The sequence below is a fragment of the Euleptes europaea genome, chromosome 6, assembly GCF_029931775.1.
Source record: "Euleptes europaea isolate rEulEur1 chromosome 6, rEulEur1.hap1, whole genome shotgun sequence".
NCBI classification, from domain to species: Eukaryota; Metazoa; Chordata; class Lepidosauria; order Squamata; family Sphaerodactylidae; genus Euleptes; species Euleptes europaea.
In genome coordinates, this window is record NC_079317.1 from 107,338,798 (window position 1) to 107,359,201 (window position 20,404).

A 20,404-nucleotide genomic window follows, 5' to 3' on the forward strand; every position below is an offset into this window, starting at 1 on the left:
GAACAGAGGTCATTAAGAACCATCTATCGGATGGTTGTGTTATGTTACGACCTCTGGTTACAACATTAAATTCGATTCGTATTCATTGCATTAATGCATGTAGTCTTCCCAGCACAACTAAATACTATTTCACCCCAATGTTTAGGGCTGGTGCACTGGATCGTCAGCTTCTCTGCATTGGGCAGATGAGATGATTGATTTGCAGGGGTAACATAAGTGTTACTCTCTAAGACTTCTGTCAACGGCCACAGAACTGCAGTCCTGAAGAGGAGAAATCTTTGCACTTGAAAGTGTGGCAACAGACCCCTTGCCGTGTCAGGATCAGATTAGGAGAACCCCCCCCCCTCCAAATGATTTCATTTCAAATCAAGGGTCTTTAGGAGTTGCACCCTATTTTCAGTGCCAGTGCTTATCCCTGAAACAGCTAAAGAAATAATGGAGAGATGGTTTTTAAATATGCAGAGTGTCTTTCTCTTTCCACCAAGAAACTGCAAACAGCTCCGATAAATCTAATATTCCAGGTAAGAGAATGCCCTCTCCCGATAGGTTTGTAACCCTTTCATTTCATGTTACAGAAACTGTATTTACATGAAAAGGCATGTAAGGGGGTTACTGGTTGGAAGATACTCCAGAAATGGCATACCCTGGAAGTAGTAGCTCAGCTGAGAAAAATACCAGAAAATCAACTGCTGGAAGCTGGTGGGTAGCAACAAGATTGAGACATGATACCGAAACTGCAGGAAAGAGCAAAAAAAACGATAAATGGATGGGAGAAGCCAGCTGCCGTGACTCAGCCCTTTCAGGCACTGCTGCTGAGGAGCCAGCTAAGTCTGCACAGCCATTGATAGCTTTGTTACCCATTTAAGTGTTAGTCATTTCTCATGGATGGAAGTGAAACTAGGAGCACCTTTTCCAGATGCTAGTACTTGCATTCCAGGGTATACTGGAGAATAAAACTTAAATCAACTGGTTCAACTGGTTGGCTGTTCTGCTGGTGTGATATGTCAGCTATTTATACCATAATTAGACAGGACTGTATTTATCTTAATGTACAGGCTGATTCTGAACCTTTGCACATGTGCAAAGCACCTCTCTCTCTTTCTCTCTCTCTCTCTCTCTCTCTCTGTATTTGGGTCAAAGGGTGCGGCTTTCATCTAGGCCTGATCTGCTGCACTGTTCTTCTTTGGAACAATCTCCCTGGAACAAGTGGGAGCAAATAATCTCGCCGTGTTCATGACTTGAACGCGTGAGGGATGAACTTCTGTTCTCATGAATCTTAACTGGAGCCCAATGCCAAACTCAGATTCTAAAAGAAGAATTTTTATAAAGAGATGCAGAGAAACCAGAATTTCCCCACTACAGTAACAAGAGAAGCCATAGCTTGATGGAATTTTCCTTTCTTCTTTTAACTAAGTCATTTTTGTATGGAAACCTTTTCCTGGTTTGGACTTGGCATATCTGTCTGGAATCCCTTGTCTGAGTCACATTTGGAGGTATTTGCCCTGCTTGCTGTTTGTGGTACAGTGGCCTGGGATTGGGTGAGTTGATTTGGGAGAGAACTGTTAGAAGGATAGTTCTGGTTTGTGGCAGGAAGTTCAACAAGTTGTGCTTTTGATCCCTCCAGCTCTTACCAACCTCATAAACTAAGCGGTGCTTCCAGTCATATTGATTCCTTGCCATATATCAGGCCATTACTGATGCTTAAAGCTCCTCTGCTTTCCTGGTTTAATGACTGTTCTACCTGCGCCCTTTCTATGAGGGCCAGCCTTTACATTTCTGCTCTTAGAAAAGTCAACTTCTGGGATGTAAATAAATTATTCAAATTACATGCAACTGAGCCTGATAGTACCTGCTGCTCCAACCCCATGGGCAAACCTGTCGTTCCCCAGTGAATAACACAATTGTGGAGACTAACAGCCAGACTGTGACCTTTATTGGACACTCATTGCTCTTGTATTTTGGGGCTCAGAGAATGATGCACATGACAGATTCCCTATCTCTGCGGGCAGGAACTATCTCAGGAATGACACACTGGATGCCCCTAAGAGCAGAATCATTCTCCTCGCGCACAAGACGACTCCTTGGTGCTCCTGTGCTGCCTCCTGCCTTTGGTCCTTCAGCCACCTTGTCCTCTGTTCCCTTCTTGTTGTCTCCCCCACCTGGACTTTTAGCTCTGATGGCCATGGTGCAAGAGACCAAAGGACCACCCACTTCCTCACTGGGTCCTAGTATTCTTTTGTGTGCCCGCCGAGTACTGCCTCGCCTCTTCTTAAGGCTGTGGGGATTAACTGGGTGCGCCCCCACATTCTCCATCTCAGACCGACTGTAAGCCATGGCCCGGTGCAGGTCCTTGTCATCATCCTCAGGGTAGACACGAGCGGACTCAGCACTTTGCGAGCGCACTGGAACCAGGATGTCAATAGCAGAGCTCAGGACCTCTGGCTGCTCCTGGCTGATTTGTTCCTCTCTGGCCTTCATGTTGTTGCCACGGCCTGAAAAGCAAAGGGGGAGGGAAGAGATAGCAAGGCACGGGAGGCTCCCTGCAGCCGCCCACTCCTGTAGGCCCACTCCAGCCACGTCTAAGGAGGGCCTTGTATTTGGTCTTGGTGCAGCACTGCAAAGCTTGTAGCAGTGGGATTTACATAAGGATGAGAGGGTGTGAGGGTTCTTTAGCATCTGAATAGAGGCAGCATAGAACAGGGAGCTCCTCCTCGTCAGTGATGCATCCACAATCTTGACCCAAGGTCTACATTCAGTGCGAGAAGGGAATCCTGACTATCAGACCTCTGAATTAGTGTAGTATGGAAGAAACGTGTGTGTGTGTGTGTGTGTGTGTGTGTGTGTGTGTGTGTAAAGTGCCATCAAGTCGCAGCCGACTTATGGCAACCCCTTTTTGGGGTTTTCATGGCAAGTGACTAACAGGTGGTTTGCCAGTGCCTTCCTCTGCACAGCAACCCTGGTCTTCCCTGGTGGTCTCCCATCCAAATACTAATCCTGCTTAGCTTCTGAGGTCTGACGAGATCAGGCTAGCCTGGGCCATCCAGGTCAGGGCGGAAGAAACATGTACTAACTAACTAAAACCTTCCCCCAAATATTCTATCCCTTGTATTAATGACAGTACATAAGCTAGTAGCATGCTGTCCTCACTCCAGGGATCACCCTAATCTGGAGTGATTTATACCTGATCAGGCATAATGGTCAAACCAGGAAAGAGCAAAAGAGGTATTAAGTGGTTGTCTCAGAGATGGTCCACCTTAAGCTATTCCAAGTTAAGAGAGCTCATACCAAGATCCTTTTTAGACTGGGCCTCTTATCGCAGGACATGTCTCTCATGCTCCCCAAATTCTGTTTCTTACCATGCACTTCTGCCACTTTGAGCTCCCCGTCCTCATTAATCTCCACCTTCTCCTGTCTGTTCTCAAAAATTCTGCAAAATATGTCAGACAGTTTCTTCAGCTGCATGATGTGAAGCACTTGCCACACTGCATTCTTGTCAGCCAAGCATGCCATCACTTCCCACATATCCACACAGAAGCATCCTTCATGACTGCCCCCCCCCACACACACACACACCATTATGGAACCTCCCTCCTCCTGGAAGCTCGCCGTATTGTCGAAATTCCAGTATCCCTCAGAAACATTGAAAGACATATCTTTATGTGCTGGCTTTTGATGGTTAGTGTTCAGGTGACATGAGGTGAAAGTTTTTAATGTAATTACTATCAACTTGTTTTCAGTGGATTTTTAAAAATACATTAAGAGCCCATTCCTGAAGGGGGGAGCTGATTAGGAGCCAGCATGACCCCACACTGTAGTAGGTGCCACTTTATCATGGAATAAAGTGGCACCTACAGCAGTGTGGGGGCAAACACACCGGTGCCCAGGAACCACCACCAGTGCAGCCGTGCCGGCAGGGATTTCCTGGAAGGGAAAACCCGCGCTGGTGTGCCCTATTTTTGCTCGTTGCGAAGGAGCCCCCCATAACAGTTCAAGTTTCAGGGTCCCAAAAATGTAAGTCCGCCACTGGCAATGGGACATTTCCCCCTTTTTTCTGTTGTGGTTTTTTAAATACTTTTTTTTGCCTCAGCAGCAGCTGGGAAACCTCTGAGGAGGAGGTGTGTTTGCACTACTCTTGGCTGCCGTAAATCTACCCCCACTTCAGTAATGGGCTTCCCCAGTTCTTAGATATCATGGGCGGGGCCAGGCTACAAATCTCTAGAAATAAATTGTGTAATTTAAAATACTCGTTAATGATAATATTAAAAGGGTCATAGGTAAGAATTATTCTTTGAGCATCAGTGTATCATTCAGTACCTTCATCAATGTTTTGCACATAGGAGTGAATAAAGTAGTTAACATACCGTAGTTGTAGGTTATAAAAAATGGGGGAAGGGCTTCAAACATTCTAGAGATGTAAATTCAGAAATATCTCAAAAACAGTGAAAGATGAGCAGAAAGAAAATGGAAATTTAACAAGTGCAAATTCTGTGTTACCCTCTACCCAAAATTCTGTGTTACCCTCTACCCAAAATGATAAGCTTCATTTTCATTATGGTGTTTCATTCTGGACACTGCAAGTTACAAAAAAATCACAAAGATTCAGAAACATGTTGCAAGGAGGTCTTGGATACAAATCATGAAGACGAGCTTAAAGATATCTGGCCTCATCAAAAGAAGTTTAAAAGTTGAAAGGGAAAAACATGATGACAGTTTTAATTATTAAAAACACTCTCAGAAAGAAAATTGAGGTACAAGACCAAAACAAAGGGAAGTAGATTTAGTCTAAGTACTAGGAAGAATTTTCTACCCATAAGACTAAAAAGTGACTTCGTGCTTCTCTCCCACTATTTATCCTTCATCCCTCCTGAAATGATATCTGAGCGCAATGCTGAAGGCACCATATTGTTACAAAGAAGTAGACCTGTTGATTTTAGTTAGAAGCAATATTAGTGATTAGAAGAGTTTTTGTTAGAATTGTTGCTGGAATGAATTTTTGTAATGATTGACTGTGATTTGTTGGAAGCCACCCTGAACTCGGCATTTGCCAGGGGAGGGCAGGGTATAAACTGAATAAAATAAAATAACTGCAGTTAATGAGAGACAAATTGCAGAAGAGAACTCAAATGGCCATTCCAGCTACTGTAGGTTTTACATTCACATTACAGATCTATTTAAATACAAATTGGTTTAAGGCTTCTGTGCAATACTTCCTGTCATAAGAATTCAACAATGAAAGGAACCACAGGGTCCCTGTAGAGGCCAGAGAACTTTCACCCTTGGACACTAGTCAAAAAAAGATTGGGTTGGCTGGAAGAAGCTTTATGTAGAGCCCCACCCAGGTGTCTTTGTCCATTAGTAAGGGGGCAGGCTGTGCTAGATGACTCCTCTGGCTTTTAGATGCTGTCATCTGTAGACCACACAGACCAAAGAGAGGCCCACACTTGCAGTGTGATTATGAGACACAGTAGCCTGGGTCACGGGACCCATCCTGTCACCTCACCTCCTGGTAGTTATGCGCTTGCCATTGATGTACTTGGTAGTTGTAGCGATGGAATTGAAGCCAATTCCCATTTCAGCACCGGGTCCAAAGGTAGTGAAGAAGTCTAGAAAACAGGAGAGCATCATCACTGAGAGCCAGCGATGGACTCTAATCTGCAGAACCAGGTTTGATTCCTCGCTCCTCCGCATGAAGCCAGCCGGGTGACCTTGGGCTAGTTACAGTTCTTTTAGAGCTCTCTCAGCCCCACTTATCTCATAAGGGCCATTTTTGCATGGTCAATTTTGATGCTCGCTCAAAGCTCTTTTAAAATGTGACTTTAAAAATGCCTTTTCATGGTTCTGATGCAAAAGAAGTTCCACTTCCCCCACTCGCCTGCTCCTTTGTTCCTGTTTGTATATCCATTAGCATATACATAGCTAAACCATCTCTGTTGTTTTGAGTTGTTCCTTGAGGGAGATTCTTCGCAGCAAACACCAAAGGTCGAGTTAAATGGGCTCTTTTGTAATGCGAAGCAGGTATGCCCCGGCTTCGCAGTCACTTACGGAATGAAGGTTCAGCATGCAAAATTCAAAAACATATGCGGGGCACTTCTGCCTGGAATGCGATGCTAATTACCATGCAAAAATGGACAAGGTGTCTGTTGTGGGGAGAGGAAGGGAAGGAGACTGTAAGTCGGTTTGTTTCTCCTTAAAAGGTAGAGAAAATCAGCATACAAATACCAACTCTTCTTCTTCTACATATGCAACTAACAGGCCACAAGAAACCCAGTAGAGGCCTTCCTGAGCTATGAGTCACAGCAAAAGAAGCGGGCAGGTATAAATTTAATAGGAGCAAATGCTCTTCACGTTTTTGAAAAGCAGAGATGAGTTATTATGAGCTGATAGAAACAGAAGAAGCCGGGACCCTCCAAAAAAGTAGAAACTAAAGACTGAAAATCACAGAAGACAGCTTCTGGCAATGGCTGCAATGTACATGTAGAAATAGTGTGAGATAGATTGTCACAGGGTTCTACAATGGGCAATGCATACCCTTACCTGTCTGGCCCGGGGAAGTATGGGAGTAATAGGAGTAGGTGACACCTCCAGGCATGATCAACTGAGACATACCGTCATCCTGATCTACAAATGGAGAAAAGTCATCTGGAAAACAGGGATAGACTTATTAGATGTGCTCTGACAATGGAAATCACATTTAATGTCACAATGTACAATGTAATCATAAAATTAATAATTGAGAGTCAGTGTACTGAAATGGTTAGAGTGTTGGGCTAGGATCTGGCAGACCCAGGTTCAAATCCCAACTCCCCACTCTGCCAAAGAAACTTACTGGGGGACCTTGGGCCAATCATACAGTCGCAGCCGAACTTAACTTAAAGGGCTGTTGTGAGGACTAAATGGAGGAATTATGTAAGCCACTTTGGATCCTCATTGGGGAGGAAGACAGCATGGCATAAATGCAAAAAATAATAATACACGGACCAGTTCACTAGGATACCTGAGGATGGATAAACTTATTTCAGTAAATTGTGCTTTACAATTCAACGATACAAATGGACAATTATTCTGTATCTGGAAGGGAAGAAGAAAATCCTCTGTAACATTCCAGGAACGGGAAACAAAGCAGGATCTTTTAGTTGGACTGCAAGATTAGAGAGGAACCTATATGTAAGGAGGCCTGGCACCCTTCCTCTGTTCTTTTCTACCCACATTTCCAAAGTTATATGTCCTATGCAGTGGTAAGCGTAGCGGTAAGTCAAGTCAAACAAGAAAAGAATGGCTTTTTAAACTAGCTGGTAATCCCGATCGCGAAAAAGCCCAAATCCCCCCCCCCCCAGAAACATTTTGGGATCACTAGCTACAACACTAGAAACCCATATAAAAAAAGTGGGGGCACTTGGATTTAAATCCCACCCCTTCAGCTCCTTTGTAGCCTATGGGAAATCTTTCTAGAGCTCTGGGGGGGGGGGGCTCTTTCTAGAGCTCTTGTTTTTTAAGGAGAAGCACCAAATTTTCAGCATAGCTGCTGGTGACTCTCCATACATGAACCCTCAATTTTGGTAAAGATTGGGTCAGGGGATCCAATTTTAGGGGGTCCCATTTTCCCTCCATTTGGGGGCCCATAAAATTGGACTCCCTGACTCAATATTAACCATAGCTGGAGGAGGGGGTTGTAAGGAGAGTCACCAGAAGCTATGCTGAAAATTTGGTGCCTCTACCTTAAAAACAGCCCACCGCCGAACCGCCCTGGAAAGATTCCTTGTAAGCTATAATGGAGCTGAATTTTTTTTTGGCATTTCTGATAAAAACCATACCGCTATGGGTATTCAGGAAAATTGGGAACCCTGAAAATTTTGGGTCCAATATACACAAATCCGAATTTTCCTGAATTTTTTTTTTCCTGCACACTCCTATAGATTGTACTAACTATAAATCTGCATAGAAAGTAGAGAAACAACATATCCTCAAGCTTCATCTGTTAGCCTCTCTAAGAGCTATTTATCTCATGAACTTGTATGCATTTGTACAGTCATGAAAGGGTTTAAAACTGTTGCTAATAGGACTGTCGTGTAGGTTCATGGTTATTGTCAGGATCCCGTAGTCTTGAACCCAGAAATTCAAGCACACAATTTGAATCGTTCCACACAAAATGCTTTGAATCAACACACACAAAAACATTAACTAGAACCACTGGAGTACTAGGAATTGATCCCATGGTTGAACTGGCTGCCCAAGGCAATCTGACCATTACTGTTTTTTTAAAGCCCTCCAGTGTTTGTGGAGGAAATGGCAGTTGCGGGGGGCTGAGGTAAGGAAAATGACCCCATGTGCTTAGAAGCTGCAAAAAGGCACCCCTTCTCAACCACATGGCATCCAAAGGTGCTTTGACTGTGATCTTTCCCAAAAGATTGTAACAAACCAGGCTGGGGAAACATTGCAGCAAAGCAGGGGAAAATATGGAAACACTTCCTATGGCATCATGAAGATGCTCCTGAAAACAATGCTGTTGTAAGGAAGCAAAGATGGAGCAAAACATCTGTGTGGAAACAGCCCAAGTTTCCACCCTTATCTTTCAAGTTTACCTTTCCTTCCAGGCTTCGGAATTAGGTGGGTCCCTTGGCATTTTCTGCATGTATGATAGGCAAGTTGTAGCCTCTAAGGTTTAGCAACCCTGCTCCATTTCCTGGGTTTCTGACAGTAGTATCCAGCACGGTCTAAACTCTAGATGTCTAGACCTGCGTTCAAAGCCATGTGCCCAGTCACAAACAACCTCCTCGAGAAAGCCGCAGTGTGTAAGCCTCTGCTCCCCATCTCTAAAGTGGGAGTATTTATTTGCTTGACTTTGGACCAGCTAGTGGTAACTCCTTGCCAATTGTACTCTTATGTTGTTTCTGCATGTGGACAATTTCTGTTTCTCCTGTCATTGCCTCTATAGTTGCAAAGACAGTCACAATGACAAAACAGTCTCTGGACTGAAATTTTCTTTGTGCTTTCCCCTCCTACTTGCCACTCCCCCCCACACACACACACACCCCTCCACCACCCGCAGGAAGGTTTTTGCCAGGTTTTTTTTTTAATCACTTGATGCTATATTGCTATAGTGTTTTAATATACACCTCAAAAAACCTGCTAGTGGTTGTTGTGAGGAATGGCACATAGAAAGGGAGGTGCAGAAATCTGTATCTCCCCATATACACTTTCCCAAAACTCACTTTGGTTATGATCTTTTAGGAACGCTCATGCCAAAGCAAGTTGGAAGAAAGCCACAGTGGAGCCAGGGAAAACCTCAACATTTGGCAAAGTATGGCAATGTCATATGGAAGCCAAAATAAAATCTGCTGTGGTTTTGAGGAAATGCAGAGCAAACAATTTCAGAGATATATAGAACAATGAGTAGGGCTTTAGCTGAACATGCTAGTAATGAGCATGCTAAAAATCCTAGACTCAGTCCCTGGCATCCCCAGTGATGATACAGCTGGTGAAGACCTTTGTCTTCACTATTAGGGAGCTGCTGCAAATTGGCCTAGCTTCACCTATGTCAGACTGTGTGTCGTATGCGTTCTTCATTTCCCTCCAAGTGCTAGCACATACCAAAGAGTTCTGTGAAAGGATCTTGTTCCCCAAAGAATTCCCTGAAGACCTCATCAGCATCACGAAAGGTGAACATGAAGTCAGGAGTCTCGCCTGTGCTCTGATAATGATCAGTTCCTTTCAAGAAACAAATCAGATATCTTATGTTCGGGCCACATAGTTTCAGCAAGCCATTGTGCCTTTAAGGGTGGGAAGAAAGAGGTAAAGGGGGGAGGACAATTTTTCAGACAATTATTCCTTTGCCCAAAGCAGGCTACTGAGCCAAAAAGAAAAGGTCGCTGATAGATGGGGAAGGAGCCCTAGTCACATGAACGTGATTACAACTTAGGAAAACCATGATTCTCAAGATGCTTTATTCCACTTTATTAAAAGGGCAGGCTCCCTGCATGCATCTTTTAAGAACAGAGGTCAAACAAGAAGGAAGCCACCAAAGTAAATGTATAGCAAAAATGGCATGTCAGGGATACAGAGAAGAGTTTATCACTCAAGATGGAAATACCATTAGCCGCATTTTGAGCCAACTGATTCTTCATCAGGGTAATTTATAATACAATGAAAGTTCTGCCTCCAGCAGCAATGGTATAGGGCCCATAGGACAAGGTGGAGTGGCTTCCACAAGCTATTGCTATGCACAACTGCTGTGCCAGGTTTATTCAGGTTTCCCCCTCCCTAACTGAACACTCCCAGTGTAGTTTTATTAATTGCAGTCCCCATCCTGCCATGATTCTTTCCAACCACTGGGAGCGCCCTTTTGCTGTCTCAGAGAGGCGGACAGGATAACATTCAGCAAGAGTGTACAAAAATAGTGGATTTTGACAGGAAAACAAAGGTATTTGCCAACAAGAAGATACAAAGGGAGGTTCTGTCAACTCAACTTTGGGTAAGTAAGATGATTTATATGTAAATAAATGAAGTTAAATAAATAAATAACTTTGATATCACACATTTCTGTTGAAAATTTGTGGGGGGCAGAAGAGGAAAACGGAATACTATCGAATACGAACATCATTTTGAAATAATCACTTTCTTTACATGCACCCAAAAAGTGGGTGTATGCAGAGCAGTTCCAAAAATATGCCTTGCACCAGGGCCCAGACATCTTTGTTATGCCGCTGTCCAGCAGGAAAGAAAAATTCCAGATGAATGATGTCGGGTTGGCCTGCAGCCCGTGGTGCTGAACAAAATTCACCGGCTTTCAGGGTGTGAGGCAGAGTCCCCACTAGTTTGTTCATACTAACAATGAAAACAACTCAGAAGTAAGTGCATCCCATACATACACAGAGATTATCCATGCAATCCTGAAGAGGGGGCACTTAGGAGCCGGAATGACCCCACCACCGGTGTCCATGCCACTTGCACTGTGCAAAGTGGCATGGATGCCAGCACAGGGCGACTTATGCCAGCTCCAGGAAGCAACGCAGCAGCGCAAGCCTTGTGTGCTGGCAAGTGCCTCCCCAACTGCATTTTTCTACTGCGAGTGCTTGGGCTGGCTTCCAGGGGGGCATTCCCAGGGGCGGAGCTGCCTTCAGGCAGCTTCCAAAATGCCTTTGCCCCGGGAATGTGCCATTTTGCAGGTGTAGAGTTGCGTCTGCAAAATAGGTGGCGTAGCCCTGTGAAACCCCATGGTTTTCACAGGTTTTTAAAAATTCATATTGTTTTGGTTGACTAACTACCCTGCTTCAGGAAGGGCTGCAATCCCTGCAATCACAGGGATTGTGTCCCTGCATAACAATTCCTTTGAATCTGGCACTTACCTGTACTTGCACCTATAAGTCCTTCAATGCCGTAGAGGTCATAAAGATCACGTTTATAATCTGGAAGGGAGTAGGAAGAAGATAACGAACCCTGAATTTTAATCAAGTTTTTATTGATTATATAAGCATTCAGCAGCACTGTTCCCATTCTCTCCTTATCAAGAGAAAGGGAGTGAAAGAAGGAAAGCTTAGCAATAAGCCAGTCTAATGGGAGGAAATGTGAATGAGGTGGAGACTGAATAGAATTTATAGTGAGTAGATTGTAATTTATTTACTTATTTAAAACATTTTTATGCCACCTTTACACCCAATCAGGGTCCACAAAGTGGGGAAATATTAAAACATTTAAACAATTAAAATACCATTAAAAGATAAAATTAAAACACATAAGCAAACAACATGAGACGGAGAATCAAAAACTGTTATTGGGGTATGTAGGGTTGCCAACCTCCAGGTGGTGGCAGGAGATCTCCTGCTATTATAACTGATCTCCAGGCAACAGATATCAGTTCAACTAGAGAAAATGGCTGCTTTGGAAGGTGGGCTCTATGGCATTATGCCCCATTGAAGTCCTGCCCCTCCCCAAACTGCACCCTCCTCAGGCTCCACCCCTAAAATCTCCAGGTATTTTCCAAGCCAGACCAGGCAACCCTTGGGGTATGCCAGTAGAAACAAAAAAGTTTTCACCTACTGGTCAAAGACACCAATAGAAGAAAACAGATGACTCTCCCTGGGGAGAGTGTTCCAAAGTTTTGGTGCCATAACAGAGAAGCCTCTTCTCAGGTCATCACCCATCTACCCTCAAATGGCAGGGGCAGCTGAAGCAGGGCCTCCAAGGTTGACCAAATGAGCAGGTAGGAAGCCATTATAGGTGGAACAAGACTGGCGTGATATGGCCCCCTGGTAGGGCAAAATAGAGCTGAGTGTCATTGGCCTGTTGGTGGCAGCTCAGTCCAAACCTCTCTATGACCTCTCCCAGCAGTTTTACATAGCACCACACTTGGAAACTTGCTCTCGAGGTAGGACTGGAACCACCACAGAATTGTGCCTCCCAGTCCCAAAAGGCGATCCAGAAGGATACCGTGATCAATGGCATCAAAAGCCACGGAGAGGTTCAGGAGAATTAACAGGGTCTCACTCCCTCATCCATCTTCCAGTAGATGTCATCCACCAGAGCAACCAAGGCCATTTCAGTCCCATAACCAGGCCTGAAACCAGATTGGAACAGATCTAAACAATCTGCTCCACTCAAAGATCTCTGATGTCGGCCGGCCACCACTCATTCTGGGCTAGTCATCATTTCCATGACCTGCAGAAATAAGATCTTATAGCAGAGCGAGCAAGAGGTCATGAAGCATATCTGTACAAACGACAATGCTGCTGAACAAAAGTAGGGAACGAGAGCACACTGGACGTTTCTCAGATATATGAGTTCCTGGAATTCCTGCAAAAAAATGTGAAAGGAGAAAAGGAGCTGATCTCTTACTGTCCGATAGCACCTCATAGGCTTCTGCTATCTCCTTGAACCTCTTCTCAGCACATTCCTTATTCCCTGGGTTTTTATCTGGGTGCCATTTCAGTGCATTTTTTCTGTACCTGCAATATTCCAGGGGAAAGAAACCTGACTGTAGCCTTACCATTACAATAAACCATCACCACACTCAAACGATACCAACAGTGGGAGCCCTGCCTTCCTACTGGGATATTTATTCCTTGACAGCAAAATTAATCAGATTTGGAGGGGATGTTCCTAATCCCAGTTTTTCAGATTGCTGAATCCCTCTGAGTGAGCCCTTACCCAAGAGGAGGATTTTATTCTAATTTAGGGACAGGGTGTATACTGGATATGCTACAGTGCACATTCAAGCCCCATGATGTTCTTGAATTGGTACTCAAGTAGCGCGAAGCAGTTTGTTTAGCATGGCAACAGTCACTTGTGTCTTCATAACCTCAAGTCTGGGCTACTGTAATGCTTTCTATGTTTGGCTGACCTTGATCAGTTGAAAAAATCAGTTGATACAAAACACTACTATTTACTTCCTTGCTGTGGTGGATCAGAGAGCACATTGGATCAGTGCTCTAGTGACTGTACTGGCTCTGTGTTGTCTTCCAGGGAAAATTTCTGGTGCTTGATTTGAACTACAATGTCTTTATCAGCTTTACTCCTACATAGAATCATAGATTCATAGAGTTGGAAAGGGCCATACAGGCCATCTAGTCCAACCCCCTGCTTAATGCAGGATCAGCCTAGTCACTAGAGTAACTCTGCACTGTTAAACTAACAATCTTGGGCAGTCCGAGGCAACGTTTCCACAGCCACAGAATGACAAAACGTAGCATTTGTCTCTCTCTCTTATTCCCCCCCACGCGCTGCAACAGATCACTGGGAACAGCAAAGAATGCTTTTAGTTCTTGGTATAATACAATGGTACTGAATGTGGTGAAAGAGATCTGAGAAAGGGCTACTTACGCCTTTTTAATGTCAACCGAAGAGGCGGTTTGTGGGACACCCAGTGCTTGGTAGTAATCGACCATGGTGCTGTTGATTCTGTGCAGAGGCCAGCTGTAAATCTGAAAAGAACACAGTGTGGTTGTTGGGACATGGATTGCAATGATGATCCATGCTTCTGTAACTTCATAGATGCACTACTGCAATCCACCCTATATTGGGCTTCCCTTGAAGACAACCCAGAAATTGCAACTGGTTTAGATCACAGCAGCCTCATTGTCGTTAGGGCTGGCTGTCAGGAACACACAGTTTATATCCTAGACAAGACAGAAGTAATGCTGGGTGGGAAGAACTGAGGTCTTAAATGACATCGTTTGACGGGGTTCAGCTGATCCTTGCTGTCCAGTTAAGAGTCTTAGGGGTTACACTGGACCCAGCATTACTCCTGGAGAAGCAAGTTAATGCAGCCACAAAACCCACTTTTTTCCAAATTTGTTTAGCCCGGAAGATGACCCCCCATTTTCACTTGGCCGATCTGGCCACCTGAATCTATGTCATGATAATATTGAGGCTAGACAACTGTAATGTATTCTACATAGGTCTCCCCTAAAAATCAACTCAGACACTACAGTTGGTGAAGAACACCACAGCCCGGTTATTATTGGGAGCTAGGCAAAGCATGCCCTGAACTGGATAGCCCAGTGTCAGGCCTGCTTTCCACTGCTCTCAGCAGCCTGACAGACTGAGAATGTTTTGGTTTCGGTTCCACCAGGTGCATCTCAAGGCCGAGCCTGCTAACTGTTGAATTCCTGTTCCAGCGCTATCTCCCGTGGGAATGGCTCCTCGTTAGGAGGGGGGTTGCCATGACTCGTTGTGAATAATGCTTTCCCATATAGGCCCTGTACTGTGCTACCAGTTCCCATTCGTGCCAATTTACCTGTTAGCTCTGTATACCTGTAGGTTGTCTAATAAATCAACTCTCTTTTGGACTACTGGTCTGTGGACGTTGTTTATGGGATTACCACGGGGACAAATGCTCACATTTTGGCACGAATCCCCTCTCTATTTTTTATTTTTGTTTCCTGCCTGGCTGGAGCCCTGGAGGGTTCGCTGGGGTCTCGGATGGGAGCAGGGAACGTGCTCTCCGAGTGAATTGCCTGTGGCTGGAGCCCCGGGTGGGAGTGGAGACAGCGCTCCCCGGGTAGAGGGTTTCTAGCCGAAACCCTGGAGGGTCCTGAACCTTGGTACCCTCTGTTGGGACCGTCGGACGAGTACCCCGATGACCCTTCTCTGCTGAATGACATTCTTGCTGAGGCGCTGCGGACGGATGTGGAGATCAATCACCTAATTGTACTTATTCGGGTTCAGTGGCATCGCCTGGCTAACATGACCCCCTGGACGACCACCGACGCAGATCAAAGTGCCCAGCACGACCTCCGTATACTGGATAGTTTGTTGGAAGAAGTTTGACTGGCGCAGGAGGATTTAGCAGCCTTGACCCGCTTGTTAGCGGGGTTAACTGTACTTGAGGTGCAACTGGAGCCGACAGCGGCCCCAATCCGCCCCGATCCATGCCGGGAACACGAGCGGAAGAGGTCTCGATCTCTACTGTTCCTGATCCCAACTTGTGCTTGAAGGAAGCACGGGATGTAGCGGCCCAAACGGCCTTACTGTTTGTAGGACTGACCTATGTTCTTTCTCAATGATTGAGAACAGATATATTTCATGTCTTTTGACCAGAGTCTTTCCCATTTATACAGATGAATATCATGTCCCAGAGTTTGCGCTCAAGTTATCATTGTTGGTTTAACAAGGTCTTGTTCCATATACAAAGTCAATAACATCTTATACATTTTTGATATTAAATGTTCATTATTATCCAACGACATTCGCTGAAAAAGTGATTTATCTTTTACAAAACCTAACTTCATATCTTGCGTAAATACAGATTGTAATTGATAATACTGAAGCCAAGTAATATATTCCTTCATTTCTCCATATTCTTTAAGGGCACATTTATTATCCTTCCATACTAATAAATCTTGCTAAATAAGAAATTGTGCTGGTCTCAGTGGTCTCAATGTCAACATCTCTTGCGTGGAGATCCATAGTGGTGTTCTAGATTCCAAAAGATGTTTATATTTTAGCCAAGTTTTTATTAATGAGGATTTAACCACATGATGCTGAAAGCCCTTATGTATTTTTAATTTGTCATACCATAAGTAACCGTGCCATCCGTATCTATTGTCAAAGCCTTCCAGGTCCAAAAGTCTATTGTTTTTCAATTGTATCCAATCTTTTAGCCTCACTAGTACTGATGCTTCCACATAAAGTTTAAAATTTGGCAAAGCAAATCCTCCTCTTTCTTTAGTGTCAACCAAGTATTTATAGGCAATTCTAGGTTTTTCCCCTTGCCATATAAAGTTGAGCAAATCTTTTCTCCAAACCTCGAAGTATTTGGAATGCTCCACTATCGGTAAATTCTGAAGTAGAAAGAGTAACCTTGGTAAAATGTTCATTTGAGTTACTGAAATACGGCCCAGTAATGAAATGTTTTTATTGGACCAAATCATCATATCTCTTTTAACAGAGTCCCAGAGTTTCACATAGTTATTCTCCAGTAGATCCTTATTTTTATTTGTAATCCAAATACCTAAATAATTCACCTTATTTGTCTTTTCCCAACCTGTCGTGACCAAAAAGTCTTTTTGTTCTTCTTTAGAAAGGTTTTTTAATAAAACATGAGTCTTATCTTGATTTATCTTAAAGCCAGAAACTTCGCCATAATGTTTCAATAAGTCCATTAAATGATTAGCGGTTTGATTCGGATCAGACATCATGAGCAATAAATCATCTGCAAAGGCTCTCAGTTTAAATTCTTGTTTATTGACTTTTAAGCCCTGGATTACTTCTGTTTCATGAATCTTGCAGCATAAGGTTTCCAAGGTCAAAATAAAAAGCAAAGGGGATAACGGACATCCTTGCCTGGTTCCTTTTTGTATTTCACAATTTTCTGACATTGATTCATTTACTAATATTTTAGCTTTTTGTGTAGTGTATATCGCATCAATTCCTGTCCGGAACCTTGATCCAAAATTCATTGCTTCTAAAATGCTTTCTCTGCATCCAGGAAAACAAAAGCTGCCTTATGTTGATTGTTATGCTCATAGTATTCAACCGCATCCAATAATATCCTCAAGTTGTCTTTTATCTGTCATCCAGATACAAATCCCGCTTGATCTTCATGTATCAAAGATATTATGGATTGTTTCAAATGATTAGACAAAATTGAAGCATAGATTTTATAATCCATATTTAGAAGCGAAATTGGCCTATAATTGGTCACCTTTTCCATGTCTCTTCCAGTCTTATGGATCAATGATATATAAGCATGCGACCAAGTCTCTGGAGCTAGTCCTGTATCCAAAATTGAATTGCATACCTGTAAAAGAGAATTTTTGACATTTTCCTTAAATGTCCTATAAAATAAAGCTGTAATGCCATCTGGGCCTGGTGTTTTATCTGTTTTTTGTTTCATTATTGCCTCTTCAATTTCTACCATTGTAATTGGTGCATCCAAAAACCTCTGCTGTTCAGAGGAAAGTCTATTTACCTTGACATTTCTTTAAAATTTATCCATTTTTTCCCCAGCGATATTGTCTTTTTGATATAATTTCGTATAAAACAGTTCAAATTCTTTCAATATAGCTGTTGTTATATAAACCGGTCCCTTTGTAGTTTGTATTTTGCTAATTACCTTTTTCTGCATGGAATCTCTTAATTGACTTGCCAAAAATTTACCAGGTCTATTTGCATGTTCAAAATATCTCTGTTTTGCAGTTTTCATATTTTTATTCATTTCTTCCATAATCACCAAATTTAACTGATGTTTAGCTACTTTGATTTTTGTCTCAATTTGTCTCCTCTTATCTTAATGAATTTCCTAGGTTTTGTAATTCCCAAAGAATGTCATTCGTATGCTGCAATTGTTTTTTCTTCCATGCCATATTCTTCTGAATCATATATCCTCTTAGCACTGCCTTAAAAGCATCCCATACAACATTCAAACTGGCTTCTCCATTCACATTGATCCGAAAATAATCCTCAACAATATCCTGTATTTCATTTCTTGTTTTTTCATCTCTCAGTAACCTATCATTAAGCCTCCACCTGAATGCTTGTCTAGTATACCATTCAAAGGCAACCGGGTTATGATCTGAAAATGTTCTCGGGATTATTTGCACCTTCCTCAATTGGATAAAAACAGATTTGCTCACCCATACCATGTCAATTCTGGAGTGTGAATTATGTCTAGCAGAATAAAAAGTATATTCTTTTGCTGTTGTGTTCATTGTCCTCCAAATGTCTTGGATATGAAATTCCTCAGTTAATTGGAAAAAAATTTTTTGGTAAGCAACCTTCTCGTTCATCCTTTGCAGTTGATTTCTTGTCTATCGTAGTGTCTATAACTCCATTAAAGTCTTCCATTAACAATAGTTGTTGTTCTACATTTTGCAATAAAATATCATACAATTGCTTATAAAATTGAGCTTTCCCCTCGTTTGGAGCATATATCCCTGCTATCAATATCTTTTGTCCACCTATTTTAACTCTTACCAACAGAATACAGGATATACATCGTATTTCTGCTCTGATGTATATCCTACAAGATCTTTCTTGTATTTTCTCAGAAATTTTCCAACGTCTTCTTTTGTGGTGATTGTGTATTTCACGTCTTTATAGGTAAATGCCAACCCTTGTGGTAGCAACCATCTATATTTAACTCCACTTTTCCTCAGAGATGTAGCAAATTCTTTAAACATGCCTCTCTTCACCATCAGGTGTCTTGGTATATCCTTCAAGAGTATCAGAGCATTACCTTCTATTACGTTTGGATCTTGGTAGTGCTGTTGCATTATTATATCTTTCATCCTTATATCATAAAAGGATATCATAACATCTCTTGCTTTTGCTCTTTTCATATTGGGTGGTAAAGGGATCCTATAAATTCTCCTGATGGCGTGGTCTAAATCTTGTTCTCCAATACTGAATAATCCAGCCAAAGTTGTAATCAGTGATTCTCTGGTGCTGCCACAATCCTCTGATAAATTTCGTAGGCGCAGATTAGACTCTCTGGCTTTCAAATCCATTAAAGCAAATTGGTCCTTCGTAGATTCCTCTTGCATCTGCAGCAATTCCAGTTGTTTATCGTGTGTATCCACTTTCTTCTTAACTTCTTTGAGGTCTTCTGCCATCTTCTTTACCGAAGCATCCATGGTCTTATAAGGAATGTATTGGAGACTTTTAACTTGGCAGATAATCTTGCTCTCTCACCTTCCCCAGACTGAAATCTCCCCCCACCACCCCAGCTGAAATCTAAACTGGGACTCCTGTATATTTATTTAATTTAAAACATTTATTAGCCTTCTCTTTCAGCATAATCCTTTCGAGTTGGTTTCCTTACACATTAAAATACATAAGCAACAAAGGATGAAACTAGATAAAACTTGCTACATAAAACCCATTAAACCCAGCACCTAGACTTTTCTTAAGCAGATCAGAAGCTGAGTTAACTAAAAATGTAATGATGGAGAAATCAAGAAACAAACCTCAAGCGGCACCAGATGAATGGATGTAATATTAGGCAAGCCCATGTTAGAGAGGCCTGTACATGTATCTCTTCCTCATATGCAGCTTTCATTGCAGCCCAATTACTACTCATAAATTTGGTTCCCTTCCCATTTTTTCAGTTCCTGTTATGGACAAATCTTCTAAAGAAGATGTACTCCAGTCAACCCAGTCACTGTCTTATGCTATCCTTAACCCTCTGCAATGCATTACATTGCTCTTGCTTACTACATCAAAGCCACACCCAGGCCTGCTTCCCATATAACCAGAAAGCATGGCCCCAGCCAGCCCCAAAGAACCTGTCATTGGGGGTGGTTGAACTGCAGGGAGGGAAGGGATTGCTTAAGTTGTAGCACTTACTCTGTTTGAAACTCCCTTCCCTGCTTATGGACAAGATGGAGTCCCTGAGTGTCAAGGAGGGATCTGGATGGGAGAGGGTTTCCAGGTCCCTCTTCGCCACCAGCAGAAGGTTTTTAGGGCGGAGCCTGAGGAGGGAGGGGTTTGGGGAAGGGAGGGACTTCAATGCCATAGAGTCCAATTGCCAAAGTGGCTATTTTCTCCAGGTGAACTGATCTCTATTGTCTGGAGATCAGTTGTAATAGCAGGAGATCTCCAGCTACTACCTGGAGGTTAGAATTCAAAATATGGCACTTAAACAAAAGATCCAAATCAGGTCAGTCACAATGCAAAACTTGCAGTTAAAGCAATGTATTAGAACATTAGAAACAAAGCCACTTCTAACACAACAAATACAGTTAGAGCAGAGTTCCAAAACAATTACTAATATAATTTCTAAGGATATGCCGGCAACGCTCGGCGAGATTCAGTTCGTAATCTGTAGTGTGCTAAACAGTCACTTCATGCAGCACCAGAAACCAAGAGTAGAGTAGCAATGGATATCCGGTAAAATTCCATTTCGTATAGACTTTCTCAAGCCTTTTGAAAGTTCCGTGCAATATTCATGCGATACTGGGGGAAAAAACAG

General features: G+C 42.9%; 2 protein-coding genes across 2 annotated transcripts in view; both read right to left on the minus strand.

The window, feature by feature from the left end:
* Positions 1–20,404, minus strand: part of DNAJB2 (DnaJ heat shock protein family (Hsp40) member B2) — a 79,807-nt gene that overhangs the window by 24,046 nt on the left and 35,357 nt on the right. The window lies entirely within an intron of this gene.
* On the minus strand, positions 1,966–15,364 carry LOC130479644 (dnaJ homolog subfamily B member 2-like). Its single transcript, XM_056852038.1, has 9 exons — positions 15,317–15,364; positions 13,813–13,913; positions 12,742–12,938; positions 11,343–11,402; positions 9,589–9,705; positions 6,535–6,639; positions 5,501–5,603; positions 3,357–3,427; positions 1,966–2,492 (listed from the first exon to the last, which is right to left on the minus strand). The coding sequence occupies exons 1-9, from the start codon at positions 15,362–15,364 to the stop codon at positions 1,966–1,968; spliced, it is 1,329 nt and encodes a 442-aa protein (XP_056708016.1).